This window comes from Tupaia chinensis, unplaced genomic scaffold, assembly GCF_000334495.1.
Source record: "Tupaia chinensis unplaced genomic scaffold, TupChi_1.0 Scaffold000635_1, whole genome shotgun sequence".
NCBI classification, from domain to species: domain Eukaryota; kingdom Metazoa; phylum Chordata; class Mammalia; order Scandentia; family Tupaiidae; genus Tupaia; species Tupaia belangeri.
Window position 1 is genome coordinate 1,009,183 of NW_006160155.1, and position 15,338 is coordinate 1,024,520.

The 15,338-nt window shown below is 44.4% G+C and overlaps 1 protein-coding gene across 1 annotated transcript; it reads left to right on the top strand.

Moving 5' to 3' along the window:
* Positions 1-6,915: 6,915 nt before the first annotated feature.
* LOC102482891 (60S ribosomal protein L35) lies at positions 6,916-7,606 on the top strand. The gene is made up of 2 exons (XM_027776164.1): positions 6,916-6,927; positions 7,211-7,606. The coding sequence occupies exons 1-2, from the start codon at positions 6,916-6,918 to the stop codon at positions 7,604-7,606; spliced, it is 408 nt and encodes a 135-aa protein (XP_027631965.1).
* Positions 7,607-15,338: the final 7,732 nt, after the last annotated feature.

Sequence of the window (15,338 nt, forward strand, 5' to 3'; positions counted from 1 at the left end):
TCGACTACGTGGGAGTCCAGCGACATAGCCATTACGCTAACTGCTGGTTCCCAGTTTCTCGCTTTCTGTCTCTCTGTATCTCTCTGTCTTTCTGGCGAGCGTACACGCCCTATATCAAAAAATCTCTCCAAAAAAAAAAAAAAAAAAAACTTTCTTTTTGGGCTTTTTTTTTTTTTTTTTTTTTTTAGCACTGGCGCCACTTGCTGTTCTTGATTTAAAAAGCAGAGGAGTTGAGTTCCTTTGTTATTTTTCAAGGAAAAACAGTCCCTGGATTAAGTTGATTTTTGTATGTGACCCTTGCTTGATTTCTTTTGAGGGTCAGTGGCCTTTGATAGAAAAAAATATCCATATTCCTGCAGCTTGAGGAAATGGAAAGGCAACATAACACTGAGCAGCCCAAGGCAGGAAGAAGTCAGCCCAGCGCCTGGGGCCCTGCTCCCCAGGGAAGGGGCTGGAGGGAAGCAAGCTGCCCGAAGGCCTGGCTTTCCTTCTTGGGAAAGGGCTCTTGGGCGCTGGCATCTGGCTAGTGATGGCGGCTTCTCCCAGAATCCCAGTCCACGCACCCTCGGGACAGTCATGCTCGTTCTCTGCAAAGCTGCTCACAGTTCCATACTTCTAACCCACAAAGCCATATGCTCACGTGTGCATGCACACACACACACCTCTCATGCACATGTGTATGCATACATGATGAATAACATTGTTAACACTTACTAGGCACGTCCCATACACCAGTGCCATTCGATCAAATGCCTTCTGCTCTGGAATCATTTTAGTCCTCCCAACACTCCTGAGGGATCCGTAATTTTATTTTGCCCATTTCACAGATATCAAAACTGAAGCACAGAGAGTCTAAGTAACTTGCTGGAGTTGGATTTGACCCCAGCTGTTCTAGGCCTAGAGTCCACACTGCTTCTCCTAGGCCCCTACTTACCTGGTGTGACACCCATGCACGTGTGCACATATACACACACAGACCCACACCTGCACATGAGAACACACACACGCACACATTCCGCCACTCACACATACTGCCAGATCTGTGTGTGCAAATGCACGCTGACATGTGTGCTCACCTCGGCCCCCACACGTGCTCTGTTTCCTCTCCTGTCTGTCTTCCCTTCCCAGGGACCGGTGTTCATCTGAAGCGAGTGACTGAGGCCAGGCCGGATCGGGCGTCAGGGTCAGGATAGGGGCAAAGTGGCCGCTGACAGCGTGATGGAAAGCAGGAAAGTCACAAATAAGCAAACAGCCCCGCCTGGACACAGCCTTGCTGAGCGTTTCCTGAGTATCCAGGGACATGTTTATTTTTTGACAACTGTCAAGAGCCAACTCTAAGTCTCTCCCTTCCCGAATGGCCGTCTCGATGGAGCCGAGGAGCTATGGATCTGGCTCATTCAAGGCCGATGTTTACAAATGTCTCTCTTCTCCTACAGAGGCTGGGAGACCCTTGAGGGGTGGGCCCTTGAGGGGTGGGCTAGATCTACTTTTCGGCCTCATCTCCCATCCCTGGGTGCCCAGATGCCAGCTCTCTGACCCCACACCCTCCAGCCTTCTTGCCTTTGCTCATGTGTCCTCTGCCTGGCATGTCCAGTTCCTGTTCTCTGCCCTCTTTCCTGGACTCTATCCAAATGACACCTCCTCCAGGAAGCTGTCTAGAATTCTTTCAAACTGTAAGGAATCTCTTTCTTTTCCTAGGACTTAAAAAACATTAAGTAACTTAAAATAGGACTTAAAAATTTTCGATTGTAGTAAAACACACATAACAAAAGGTACCATCTTAACCACTTCTAAGTGTACAATTTAGTTGCGTTAAGTACATCACGATGTTCTGCAAGCATTGCTAACATTCATCCGCAGAACTCTTAATCTTGTGAGTTGAAAACTCTGTGCTCATTAAACAACTTCCTAACCTCCAGTCTCTGGTGACCCTTAGTCTCCGGTGTGTTTCTGAATTTGCTCTAGGTACCTTACAGAAGTGGAATCATATAGTATTAGCCTTTTTGTGACTGGCTTATTTTACTTAGCAAAATGTCTTTCAGGTTCATCTATATTGTGGCACGTGTCAGAATTTTCTTCCTTTTTAAGACCAAATAATATTTTATTGTTATGTATAGACCACATTTGCTTATCCATTCTTCTGTCAGTGGACACTTGGGTTGCTACCATGTTTCAGCTATTATGAATGATCTTGCTCTGAACATGGGTGTATAACTCTCACACTTTGTTAATACCACACTTGTTTGCCCATTCATCTGTTGATAGAAATTTGAGTTGGTTCCAATTTGTGTCTGTCGCAAATAAAGCTGCTGTGAACATTCATCCACAAGTCTAAGGGCCTATGCTTTCGTTTCTCTTGGATGGATAGCGGTGAGTGAGTTAGGTCACATGCTAGATCTATGTTTATCTTTGTAGAGACTGTTAAACTGTTTTCCAAAGTGGTGAAGTAAGCACAAGTGGCTATATTGTTGCAAGAGATGTATCATTTTATATTCTGAGGCAGTATATGAGAATTACAGTTCCTCTTTATCTTCACCAATACTTGGTATGATCAGTTTTTTTTTTTTTTTTTCTTTTTGAGAGAGATTTTTGCTATAGGGCACATGCACTTGCTGGAGAAACAGAAACATAGAAAGCGAAAAATCACCTCACCTCTTCCCTCTTCCCAGGGGCAGCGGGGGGAATGGCTATGCCATAATCCCTTCTCCATTCCCCTCTCGGGACTTTGGGTATGCACGCACATGTGTCTGGCGTGTTTCAAGTTGCTGGGTCTGGGAATGGAACTGCAGTTGACTACATGGAAGTTCAGCACCTTAACTACTATGCCACCTGCTGGCCTCATGATCAGTCTTTTTCATTTTAACAATTTTAATAGGTGTGCAGTCCTGTGTCATTGTGGTTTTAACTTATATCTCCCTAATGACTATGTTGTGCCTTTTGTATATTGTCTTTGATAAAATGTTCAAATATTTTGTTGGTTAGTTTCATATTGGGTTGCTTTTATTCTTTTTACTGAATTTTAGAGTTCTTTATATATTCTGGAAATAAGTCCTACATCAGATATGTGGTTTACAAATATTCCCCAAATCCGTGCCTTGTCTTTTATTCTCTGAACAGCAGTTTATTTTTTTAAGAATAGGACATTTCGATCTTGGTGAAGTCCAATTTATCATTTTTCTTTTATGTATCATGTTTTCATTGTCACCTCCAAGAAAATTTTGTCTAATTCAAGGACACAAAGGTTTTCTTTCCTGTTGTCTTCTTGAAGTTCTAGAATGTTTTCTCATACACTGCTGCTAAGAATGTAAAAGGACAAAACCACCTTGGAAAGATACTCACTTTGAATATGATCATACACACTTTGAACATGATCCAGTTCACTCCTAGATATTTGTCCAAGAGAAAAGAAAGTCCTTAGGAAGACTTCTGGTTGAATGTTATAGCAGTTTTGATTGTTGTAGACAAAAACTGGGAGCAACCCAAATTTCTATCAGCAGAGGAATGGATATAGTTTTAGGTTTATAGTTAAGGTCTGTGGTTCATTTTAGTCTAATTTTCTGCATATAGTATGAGGTATGGATTGGACATTATTTTTAATATATGTATATCCAATCATTTCAGCATTTGTTAGTAAGATCATCTTTTCTCTGCTGAATTGCCTTTGGATATTTAATGAAAATTAATTAATTTATATGTAGGTCTATTTCTGTTCTATTAATCTATTAGTCTGTTTTAATGTTTATGCTACATTATCTTGATAACTTCAGATCTTTAAGTTTGAAGTTTTTTGAAGGTAGTGTTAAAACTCTGACTTTATGCTTTTTTTTTTTACAAAGTTTTTTGGAGTACTTTAAGTCTTATGTATTTCCATATGAATTTTTCAACCAGCTTGTCAATTTCTACAGAAATGTCTACTGTAATTTTGATTGTGATTACTTAGATACTATTCACCTTGAATTAATACTTGAGGTGAAATAACATCTTAATGATCTCCTGAATTATGAACATGGTATACCTTTACATTTATTTAGATTTTTTGGGCAGCTATGCGGCAATGTTTTGTAGTTTTCTATGTATGAGTCTTACATATACTTTGACATATTTATCCCTAAATGGTTCATATTTTTATGCTATTTTAAATAATTAAAACCATTTTAATTTCCAATTTTTTATTGCCATATAGAGAAATATGTTTGAGTTTTGAAAATTGCTCTTGCATCTTGCAATCTTGCTTCCTTCACTTATTAGTCCTAGTAACATTTTGTGGATGCCAATAAATTTTCTGCATAGATGATCATGTCATATACAGATAAAGACCATTTTTAGTCTGTTATGTTGCTAGTAACAGAAATACCTGAGTCTGGGTAATTTATTTATTTATTATTTATTTGGAGAGGTTTTTGCTATAGGACGCGTGTGCTCGCCAGACAGACAGAGAGAGACAGAGAGACAGAAAGTGAGAAATCACCCCCCAGGGGGGATGGTCACGCCACAATCCCTTCTCCTCCATTCTCCTCTCGGGATCTTGGGCACGCATGCACACGCACCTGGTGTGAGTTTTAAGTCACTGGGACGTGAACCGCGGTCGACTATGTGGGAGTCCAGTGACATAGCCATTACGCTAACTGCTGGTTCCCAGTCTGGGTGATTTTTTAAAAAAGAATTATTTATTTAATTTCACTTATTCATTCACTTTTTAAAAAAATTTGACCAGAGAGAGAGGGAAAGTAAGCCACCAGGTCTAGGACTTGAACCATGGTTGGCCATGTGGGAGTGTCTAGTGCCTTAACCACCATGCCACCTGCTGGTCTGGGTAATTTATAAAGAATAGGGGTTTATTTGGCTCATGGTTTTGGAGGTCCAAGGTCAGGTGGTCATATCCAGTGAGAGACTTCCTGCTGGGACAGTCCTACGGTGGGCATCCCAGGGCAAGGGCAAGAGCGTAGTAAGAGAGGGCATACTTGTGTATCCTTATAAAACCACAAGTATCCAGTCATGGAGGCCCCACTCTGATGTCTAATCACTTCCCAGTCTCACCTGTCTATACCGTAGTTGGATTAGGTTTCTACTCTCTTATTCCCATCAGAAATTAATCTCAACACATGAATATTGGGGGGACACATTCAAAGCATAGCAAAATTATTTATTTTTCTTTGCAATCTGGATTTCTTTAAATAAATCTTGTTCTTGCCTTATTGGGTTGTCTAGAACTTCTAGTATAATGTTGACTATCACTGACAATAGCAGACATCCTGATGTTATTCCTGATCTTAAGAGAAAAGCATTCAGTCTTTCGCCATAAAGTATGAGGTTAGCTGTGAGTTTTATAGCGCCTTTTACCAGGTCAAGGAAGTTCCCTTTTATTTCTAGTTTGTTAAGATTTTCATCATGACTTGATATTGGGTTTTGTCAAATTTTTTTCCTATAAAACTCTGACTTTATGCTTTTTTTTTTTACAAAGTTTTTTGGAGTACTTTAAGTCTTATGTATTTCCATATGAATTTTTCAACCAGCTTGTCAATTTCTACAGAAATGTCTACTGTAATTTTGATTGTGATTACTTAGATACTATTCACCTCAAATTAATACTTGAGGTGAAATAACATCTTAATGATCTCCTGAATTATGAACATTTATTTAGATTTTCTTTATCTTCCATTGGCAATGTTTTGTAGTTTTCTATGTATGAGTCTTACATATACTTTGACATATTTATCCCTAAATGGTTCATATTTTTATGCTATTTTAAATAATTAAAACCATTTTAATTTCCAATTTTTTATTGCCATATAGAGAAATATGTTTGAGTTTTGAAAATTGCTCTTGCATCTTGCAATCTTGCTTCCTTCACTTATTAGTCCTAGTAACATTTTGTGGATGCCAATAAATTTTCTGCATAGATGATCATGTCATATACAGATAAAGACCATTTTTAGTCTGTTATGTTGCTAGTAACAGAAATACCTGAGTCTGGGTAATTTATTTATTTATTATTTATTTGGAGAGGTTTTTGCTATAGGACGCGTGTGCTCGCCAGACAGACAGAGAGAGACAGAGAGACAGAAAGTGAGAAATCACCCCCCAGGGGGGATGGTCACGCCACAATCCCTTCTCCTCCATTCTCCTCTCGGGATCTTGGGCACGCATGCACACGCACCTGGTGTGAGTTTTAAGTCACTGGGACGTGAACCGCGGTCGACTATGTGGGAGTCCAGTGACATAGCCATTACGCTAACTGCTGGTTCCCAGTCTGGGTGATTTTTTAAAAAAGAATTATTTATTTAATTTCACTTATTCATTCACTTTTTAAAAAAATTTGACCAGAGAGAGAGGGAAAGTAAGCCACCAGGTCTAGGACTTGAACCATGGTTGGCCATGTGGGAGTGTCTAGTGCCTTAACCACCATGCCACCTGCTGGTCTGGGTAATTTATAAAGAATAGGGGTTTATTTGGCTCATGGTTTTGGAGGTCCAAGGTCAGGTGGTCATATCCAGTGAGAGACTTCCTGCTGGGACAGTCCTACGGTGGGCATCCCAGGGCAAGGGCAAGAGCGTAGTAAGAGAGGGCATACTTGTGTATCCTTATAAAACCACAAGTATCCAGTCATGGAGGCCCCACTCTGATGTCTAATCACTTCCCAGTCTCACCTGTCTATACCGTAGTTGGATTAGGTTTCTACTCTCTTATTCCCATCAGAAATTAATCTCAACACATGAATATTGGGGGGACACATTCAAAGCATAGCAAAATTATTTATTTTTCTTTGCAATCTGGATTTCTTTAAATAAATCTTGTTCTTGCCTTATTGGGTTGTCTAGAACTTCTAGTATAATGTTGACTATCACTGACAATAGCAGACATCCTGATGTTATTCCTGATCTTAAGAGAAAAGCATTCAGTCTTTCGCCATAAAGTATGAGGTTAGCTGTGAGTTTTATAGCGCCTTTTACCAGGTCAAGGAAGTTCCCTTTTATTTCTAGTTTGTTAAGATTTTCATCATGACTTGATATTGGGTTTTGTCAAATTTTTTTCCTACACCTATAGAGATAATCATCTGTTTTTTGTTTTTCTTTTATTAATATGGTGCATTAAATTAATTTTTGAATATTAAATCAATCTTGCAATCCTGGGATAAGATACTCGCTTTATACTTTGTTAGATTCAATTTACTAAAATTTTGTTAACAATTTTTGCATTGCCATCCGAGCAGGCACTGGTGGCGGCGGCATTGGGCAGCTATGCCCAAATTAAGGCTCGGGATTTGCGCGGCAAGAAGAAAGAGGAGCTGTTGAAACTGCTGGGTGACCTGAAGGTAGAGCTGTCCCGGCTATGCATCGCCAAAGTGACAGGCGGAGCTGCGTCCAAGTTGTCCAAGATCCGAGTTGTTAGCAAATCCATTGCCCGTGTTCTCACCATCGTTAACCAGACTCAGAAAGAAAACCTCAGGAAATTCTACAAGGGCAAGAAGTACAAGCCCTTGGACCTGCAGCCCAAGAAGACCCGTGCCATACGCTGTCGGCTCAACAAGCACGAGGAAAGCCTGAAGACCAAGCAGCAGCGGAAGGAGTGGCTATGCCTTCTGCGCAAGTTCACGGTCAAGGCCTGAGCACAGGCCTCAATAAAACGCAGAACTGGCAAAAAAAAAAAAAAAAGAATTTTTGCATCATGGCCAGCAGATGGCATAGCAGTTACATCACTGGACTCCCACATGATTGACTATGGTTTGATTCCCAGACCCAGTGGCTTGAAATCATGCTGGGCATGTGTGCATGTGTGCCAAAGATCCCAGGAGAAGAATGAAGGAGAAGGGATTGTGGCATGGCCATCCACCCTGGGGGAGGATTTCTCATTTTCCTTCTCACTTTCTGTTTCTCTCTCTGGTGAGCACATGTGTTCCTTATGGGGGAGAGTCATGCTGCCATCCCTTCTTCTAAATTTCTCCCTCCTTTTTGGAATTCTGGGCACTTCCTTATGAGGTACAGTCATGCTGCCATCCCTTCTCAATTTCTCCCTCCTTTTTGGAATTCTGGGCACACACACCATGTGTCCAGCATATTTTTCAAGCTACTAAGTCTAGGACTCGAATAGTGTGGTCGGCCATGTGGGCCCCAGCTGCCTAACCACTAGGTCTGGTGGGTTGGCCCATAATAACTATTTTAATGGTTTGTCTGTTAATTCTAATAATCTGTGTCAGTTCTAAGTTTTGTTTTGTTTTGTAGTGTGTGTGTATGTGTGTGTGTGTGTGGTGTTTTAGACAGGACCTCATCGTGTTGTAATCCTCCCACCTCAACCCACTAAGTAGCTGGGACCACAGATGTGTGCCTTGAGCCCTGTGTGCCACCAGGATTTTAGGGTGGGCTGGGAATCAAACCTAGGCCTTCCATGTGGCCTCAGTCTGCCAAGCAGCAGTGTCCAGCTTGCACTGCTACAGCTGGGCCAGTTCTAGGTTTTTACTAATTAATTTTTGTCCTGTTTATGGTCTACTTTCCTGCTTCGTTGCATGTGTGATAATTTTTGATGAATGCCAGACACTTTTTATTTTGCTTTGTTGAGAGCTTTGAGTTTTCATAAATCTTCATGAGTTTTATTCTGGCTGCCATTGAGTTACTTGGAAACAGTTTGATCCTTCTAGGCTGTACTTTTAAGATTTGTTAGATAGAACCACCCAATGCAGAGCTAATTTTGCCCACTCCTGAGATAAGACCATTTTATGTGTTCAATGCTCAGTGGAAAATAAAGGTTTCCCCTTTGGCTGGTGGAAACAGACACTATACTTGGCCCTTTAATCCTTTTTTGTAGTTCTTTCATTGGCCTTCGGTGGCATTCTCATATACCCTGCACTGATCACACTTTGCTGAATACTCAGGGGGAGCAGGGGGCGGGAACTGCACATTTCTGGGCTCCTCTGTCCGTGCAGCTCTCTCCTCTTCAGGACTCCATCTTGCAACTCTTGGCTCCATCTCCTTAACTTATCTCCTTAACTTTACTAAGCTCTGCCTAGAATTTCTCCTCCCTTTGTTGCATCCTAGAAATTGTCAAGGTAGTAACTTGGGAAAAGTGTATGGCTCACTTCACTGATTTCCCATCTTAGTACTTGACGTTCAATACCTTGAAAACTGTGTCATATATGCTGTATAGTGTTAGTTGTTTCAGGTGGGAGGGAGAGCCAGTTCGTTACTCTGTCTTGGTGGGAGGGGAAGGCCCTCAGTGCTCTTTTGCTTTCAGCAACAGCACTATGAAGCTGGGAGGCCAGCAGTTCTGGAGAGGACCGAGGTGGGTCATGGCTGCAAGGAGAAGAGTCAGTTTGTATGAGAGGCTGTGCATCGCTGTGTCCATAGCTGTGTGTCTGTCGTCCCCAATTGCATAGCTGTCTGCACATCCGTCTGCACGTTTGTCTGCAAGTTTGTCTGCATTCCGTTGAGTCTGGGAAGTTGTCTATGGCTGCCTCCGGGGACAGGGTCCTTCCTTTTTCCTGTTCAGGTGAAATTCCATGTTCCTCACATAGCCATTCTGCCAAATTTCTGATGGGTACACCCAAGTCCATCAGGCCTGGGCTGGCCTGTGGACAGGCTGCAGAGGAGCCCAGTAGACATTTGCCTTTTGCATGTCTGGTTGGAAGACTGAGTAGGAACAGAATGGTGTTCTGTTTTGAGTCTTCTGGGGCCCTACTCCCTTCCATTTCTGAAGCAGTTCCATAGGCTCTGGGGACCCTTCTTGGCCCCTGGCTTGCATGAGGATCTCTCTTGACATGGAGGGGTCTGGTTATTGCTATAAGCTCGCTGCAGTTCTGGGAGGAGCACAACCTCCACACGATGGACTGTCCCATGACCTCTGGGATAGCTGTTGTATGTCCTGGAGATCCAGCCTTTACCAGAACCCTCTCCTCCTCTCTTGCTCCCCTCACTTATACCAGGGGTCAGGCAAGGGCTGACATGGCCCAAGCCCCTTTCAGAGGGCCAAGTCCAGTCTGAGGCCTTTTCCTAAGATATGGAGATGTTTCTGTAAGAGGTAACAAAATTCTCATGATGCTTGGGATATGTCTTAGACTGTGTGGACTGCTGTAACAAAATGCCATAGAATGTGTGGCTTATGAAAAACAAATTTATTTCTCACATTTCTGGAGGCTGAGAAGTCCAAGATCAAGGTGCTGACAGATTTGGCATCTAATGAGGGTCTGCTTCCTCAAGACAGCTGCCTTCATACTGTAATCTCATATGGTAAAAGGGGTGAGGGTGTCTCTTCTTCTCTCTCTCTTTTAATTTGCCATAGGGCACCTGCACTTGCCAGAGAGAGAGAGAAAGAGAGAGAGAGAGACAGACAGAGAGAGAGAGACAGAGAGAGAGAGGAAGTGAGAAAGCACTCCCAAAGCAAGGGTTGTGGGCGGATGGCCATGCTACAGTCTCTTCTCCTTTCAAAATTTTTGGGCATTCATGTACATGTACCCAGCGTGTTTTTCAAGCTGTTGGATCTGGGACTTGTGCAGTCAACCATGTGGGGTCCAGCCACATTAAGCACCATGCCACCAGCTGGCCTTCAGTGTCTCTTTTGTAAGGGTACTAACACTGGTCATGAGGGCTTTACCCTCATGACCGAATCACCTCACAGATATCTAACTTCCTCCTACCATCGCCTTGGGGGTTAGGATTTTAACATGTGAATTTTGTGGGGACACACACATTCAGTCTATTGCAGAATAGAAGAAAGGTGTGCTTATTTATGTTTTCTTTGTCAAATTAAATTCTAGAGTTGGAGGCTATCTGACTGACATTTTGCCTGAGGTAGGGTGAGAATCAGCATGGAGAAGGCCTTATGGTTTCATTCCACACACCCTTTCCTGATGGGTGGCCTCTATTTTAACTCCTGTGATGGGCAGCTCAGGGTGATGTGTTAAGCGTGCTGGGAAGCTCAGACTGTGGCAGAATTACATCTTCCTGGAGATGATCGTGGTGAGCTCAGTATTTTGGAATGTGTGTTACCTGTGTGCAGCTGTGAGAAACATCATGTATTCATTGACTCGGTCATTCATTCATAATACATATAGTTGTGGGACAATAGTCCATCCTGTGTTCTGGAGATTCAGCAACCTCTGCCTCTATGGTGTTTACAATTAGTGGAGGAAGCAGATATTAACACAATAAACAAGTCATTACAATGGATCATCCTGGCAATAAGAGAAGTAACAGTATGTGTATGGTAGACTAAAAGTAGAGCCCAGTTTCGGGGCCAGCAGGTGGCATGGTGGTTAAGGCCCTGGACTCCCACATGAGCGACTGTGCTTCGAGTCCCAGACCTGAAGGCTTGCTTTCTCACATTCCCTCTCTCTGTCTCTCTCAGGTGAGTGTGCATGCCCTACAGCAAATTAAAAAGTAATAATAATAATAAATAGAATTAAATAAATACAAAGGAGAGCCCAATGTAAGGTGTATGGAAGATGGACAAAGGAAGACTTTTCTGAAAAAAAGTTACATTTAAATGAGAATGGAGGGCTGAGTATAAAGTAGGCAGGGGAAGAAACAGGAGCAGTGTGTTCCAGGTCACAAGGTGGGCAAGAGCTTGGTCCCTAGAGCAAGGACCAGCCAGATCCAGCTGGAGAAGAGGAGGTGGGGACATGTGGAGCTACTGCCTGTTAATGTGGCCGCGCAATTTGTCATGTGAACTAGGACACACGTGACAGGAAGGTGCTCTACTGCTAACAATGTTAGTGGGGCCAGCAGGTCATACTATTTGTAGGTCAAGGTAAAGAATTTGGGTTTTATTCTCAGGGACCTGGGATGCCACTAGGGTCTTGAGGAAAGGGAGGTATAACCCAACTTGCCTAGAGGGCTTGAGGTGGAGCCTCAGAAACCTCCCACCTTCTTTCCCATCTGCATTGAGGAGCCTCTTGGAAAAGGTTTCCAAAGTACCAGAAATCTTGGGGTGAGAGAGGCAGCCCGGAGCCTAGAAGTGGCCTTCATAGTCCTGTGGGGTGGGTGGTGAGCTGGGTATTTTTGAGTGTGCCACCTGTTCCTTGTGTGGTTCATGACAGTAAGTGACTCTGCCCCAGATAGGCAGGAAGGAGATAGTGACAAGGACTTTCTCATGAGTCCCACAGACTGAGGAAGGTGCCCTGTCTTGCCACAGTGGCAGATGGAGGGAGAAAGGGAACAACTGCTTTATAAGAGTCTAAACTATGGCAGGCAGGGGTGTGGTGAGGGAGCTGGACCTCACATAGGCGGCAAACTCTAGACCCAGCAGCTTGAAAAACACACTGGGTATGTGTGCATGACCAAAACCCCAAGAGGAGAGTGGAAGAGAAGGGACTGCAGTGTGGCCATCCTCCCTGGGGGGTACTCTCTCTCTCTCTCTCTAGTGAGCACATGTACCCTATAGCAAAACTTTAAAAAAAAAAATCCCATGATTAAGAACCTAAACCAGTTTCGTTGTCATTGGTTTTGCAAAGCAAGAATGTCATACATGTGGGTAAGATGACAAGACTTCCTTTTTTGTACCCATGGTCTCCAGCACACTGGTTTCCACCTTTCTATGACAGCTGTCCCCTTACTTTATCCATTCAGTACATTGTCCAAGCAGAGGACACAGCTGGCTCTGGAGCTCACACATGGAGAAGTGATCACAGTGTCATCCTGTCCCTGCATACAGAAATCCACAGACCCAGGTCCAGAGGACAAAGCACTACCTCCTACCAGGCGCAGCTCAGTGTGGACAAAACCCAGAAATGATGGGGGCTTGGGAGGGAACCACATTCCCCAGACTCCTCCAAACTGTCTGTGCACATGCCCAGAAAATCAGTCTTTCTTCGGCAGGGACTCGGGTCTCTTCCAATAGACCAAGTGGTAAGAATGGACACTGTCCATCACATATTCCATAGCCATTGCCTCTTCTCTGCTGCTGGTGTGATTCCTACGATCAGCAGCTGAAGGTGCTTTGATCTTAGAGATGTAGGACCCTAGGTCCTTTCCTAGCCCCAGGAGATGAATCATGATTGGTCCAAATGAGTCATGGTTTCTCCCCTTGTCAATGACTAGTCTGGGTGGGGAAGAAGGTGGGGGTTTGGGACTTAGCTCTGGCTAACGATATGCAAGGGGAAGTCTGCTGGGAAGGGCTTCTCTTCCCAAATACAAAGACAAAAACTTGCCTAGAAGATTCCTTTTCTCTTTCCTATGTAAGCACTTTTCTCTCCTTAGATTGAAGACATGATGCTTGGTGGTATAGCAGCCACTTGGCAACCAGAAGACGAGCAGTTAGAATGCAAGGGTGGTGGAGCAGGAAAATAGAAAGAACCTGGGTTCTTAGCTCAGCCTCTACGGCATGGGCTGGTAGACGCCGCTGCTTGGCAAGCTGAAGCCACATGGGAGGCCCGAGTTTGATTCCCAGGTCGCCCTAAAAGCCAAGGCTTTAATCCCAGCAACTTGAGACACTGAGGCAAGAGGATCACAAGCTCATGGGCACTGTGGGCACAGAGGCTGTGTCTGAAAGAGCTGAGTGTGGTGGTATGCCTTCGGTTGCAGCTTCCTAGGAGGCTAGAGCAGGAAGATCTGAACACAGTGAGACACTGTCTAAAAAAACAGTCTGTGTTCCTGAAGTTACCTGTGAGCTGCATCAGCTTGCCTTGAGCGTTCTCATTACACGAGACAGATAGTTTACACTTGTAAAGTAGTGGGGCATTCGGTGCTGTGGGCGGCCCACATTGTCTCTGACTCCTACCCCCAAGAAGCAGCTGAAGCTTTTATTTTGGAAGATTGCTCTCTAAGGGTGATAAGAGACCATTCCTTAAAGGGGGGGGGGGCACTGAATTGCACAAAGAAGTTAGGGGCTCTCAGGGTCAAGAATTCGAGCTTGACCTCTTCTCTATTAGAAGGACCTCGGATGAACTTACCTCGCTGGGCTTGGTTTGCTTATCTGCAGGGGAGGCAGTAACGATGCTTACCTTGTAGGGGTGCTGGGAAGGAACAAGATAAACGGAAAGTAGGTGTTCAGTAAAAGTTAGCTCCTTCCCTTCTCTGAGAGCTACCGGCAACTGGTCTCCAACCCTGACTGTCGAGTTGACTGTATGTCAGAAGAGGATTTGCATTATAGAACCTTGAGTTTTAAATGAAGTGCCAACTATAATTTGGCAATACTAAGGATTAAGTATGTGACTATCCTTAGAAAAGCTGGGAGGCTCAGTTCTGAGTGTAAATTGGTGTTTGCCTGCAAGAAAAGGACCCTCCCCAGCCCCCAGGGCAGTGGATGGAAGGGGTCAGGGATGGCCTTTGCACATTCATGCATTCCCCATATCAGACGCTCAGAAGCAGGGCTCTTTGAGCGGTGACCAAGGAGTGGACGTAAGGGATGCAGAAGAAGCTGTTTCCAGTAGGCATCCCCCAGCCTTGGCAGACCCCGCCCGGGCTGGCTCCACCCACCATGGCTTGTGCACATCTGTCAGTGGCAGATGCACATGTGGCTGGTGTCAATCTTTGTCCTTTAAGAGAAGGAAAGCATTTCCTGCTAGAGTGGCAGGGGAGAGGGAGTCAGGCAGGCCAGAGGGAGGCCGCATTTATCTCGATGACAAACCAAGGACAAAAGGGAGCCTTGCAGGAGGGGCCTGCCTCCTGAGGATGTAGAGAGCCATCGTTCCCTGACTTCGGGGCTAGGGCAGGTTTTGAGGAGGGACAGCATGCAGGAAACAAGCAGCTGAACATGAGCATCGGGAGCCCAATCCTAGTTGACAGCCCCCACCATCCCACCCCAGGCCCCCTGCCACCCTCTCCGAGGAGTCTGGGTTTAATTTTCTGGCCAGTGTGAAAGGGAGGAGGAAGAGGATGAGGAGGAGGAGAAGAAAGGAGTGCGCTGAGGTTCTAATGCAGTTGGCTGGGATCTGTCACTCAGCGCACAGCCCGCTGACGACTCGGGGCAGCTTCAGCTGTAAGCAGCCCGTGATTTATGGACACTGAGTGAACTCCTGCGGCAGAAACCAGCCTTGAGATCAGAGCAGCAATAGGGCTCTTTTTTTGGCAGGAGACAGGGCCTGCATTTTTCTCATTCATGCCAAACTGCTTTGCACGGCAATTAGCTCTGTCCTCATTTAGTCTCCAGTCCCAAAGGGTAATGAAAGTCATATATCATCTTCAAGACTGCTAATTATTGAGCTCGCTTACAGGTAGGCTTTGTAACTGTGAGAAGGGCCTGTCGGCCCAATATTTATTACTCTTCCAATAAGTAAGCAAAGGGGGGTGTGTGGGTAAGGGAGCTGAGAGGGGACGGAGAGGAAGGGAGGGAGGAAAGAAGGGGGAAAACAACTTTCTTGAAAGACCGCCCAACCCTGGCCCCAGGATCGCTGACATACCTTCTGCAAATGC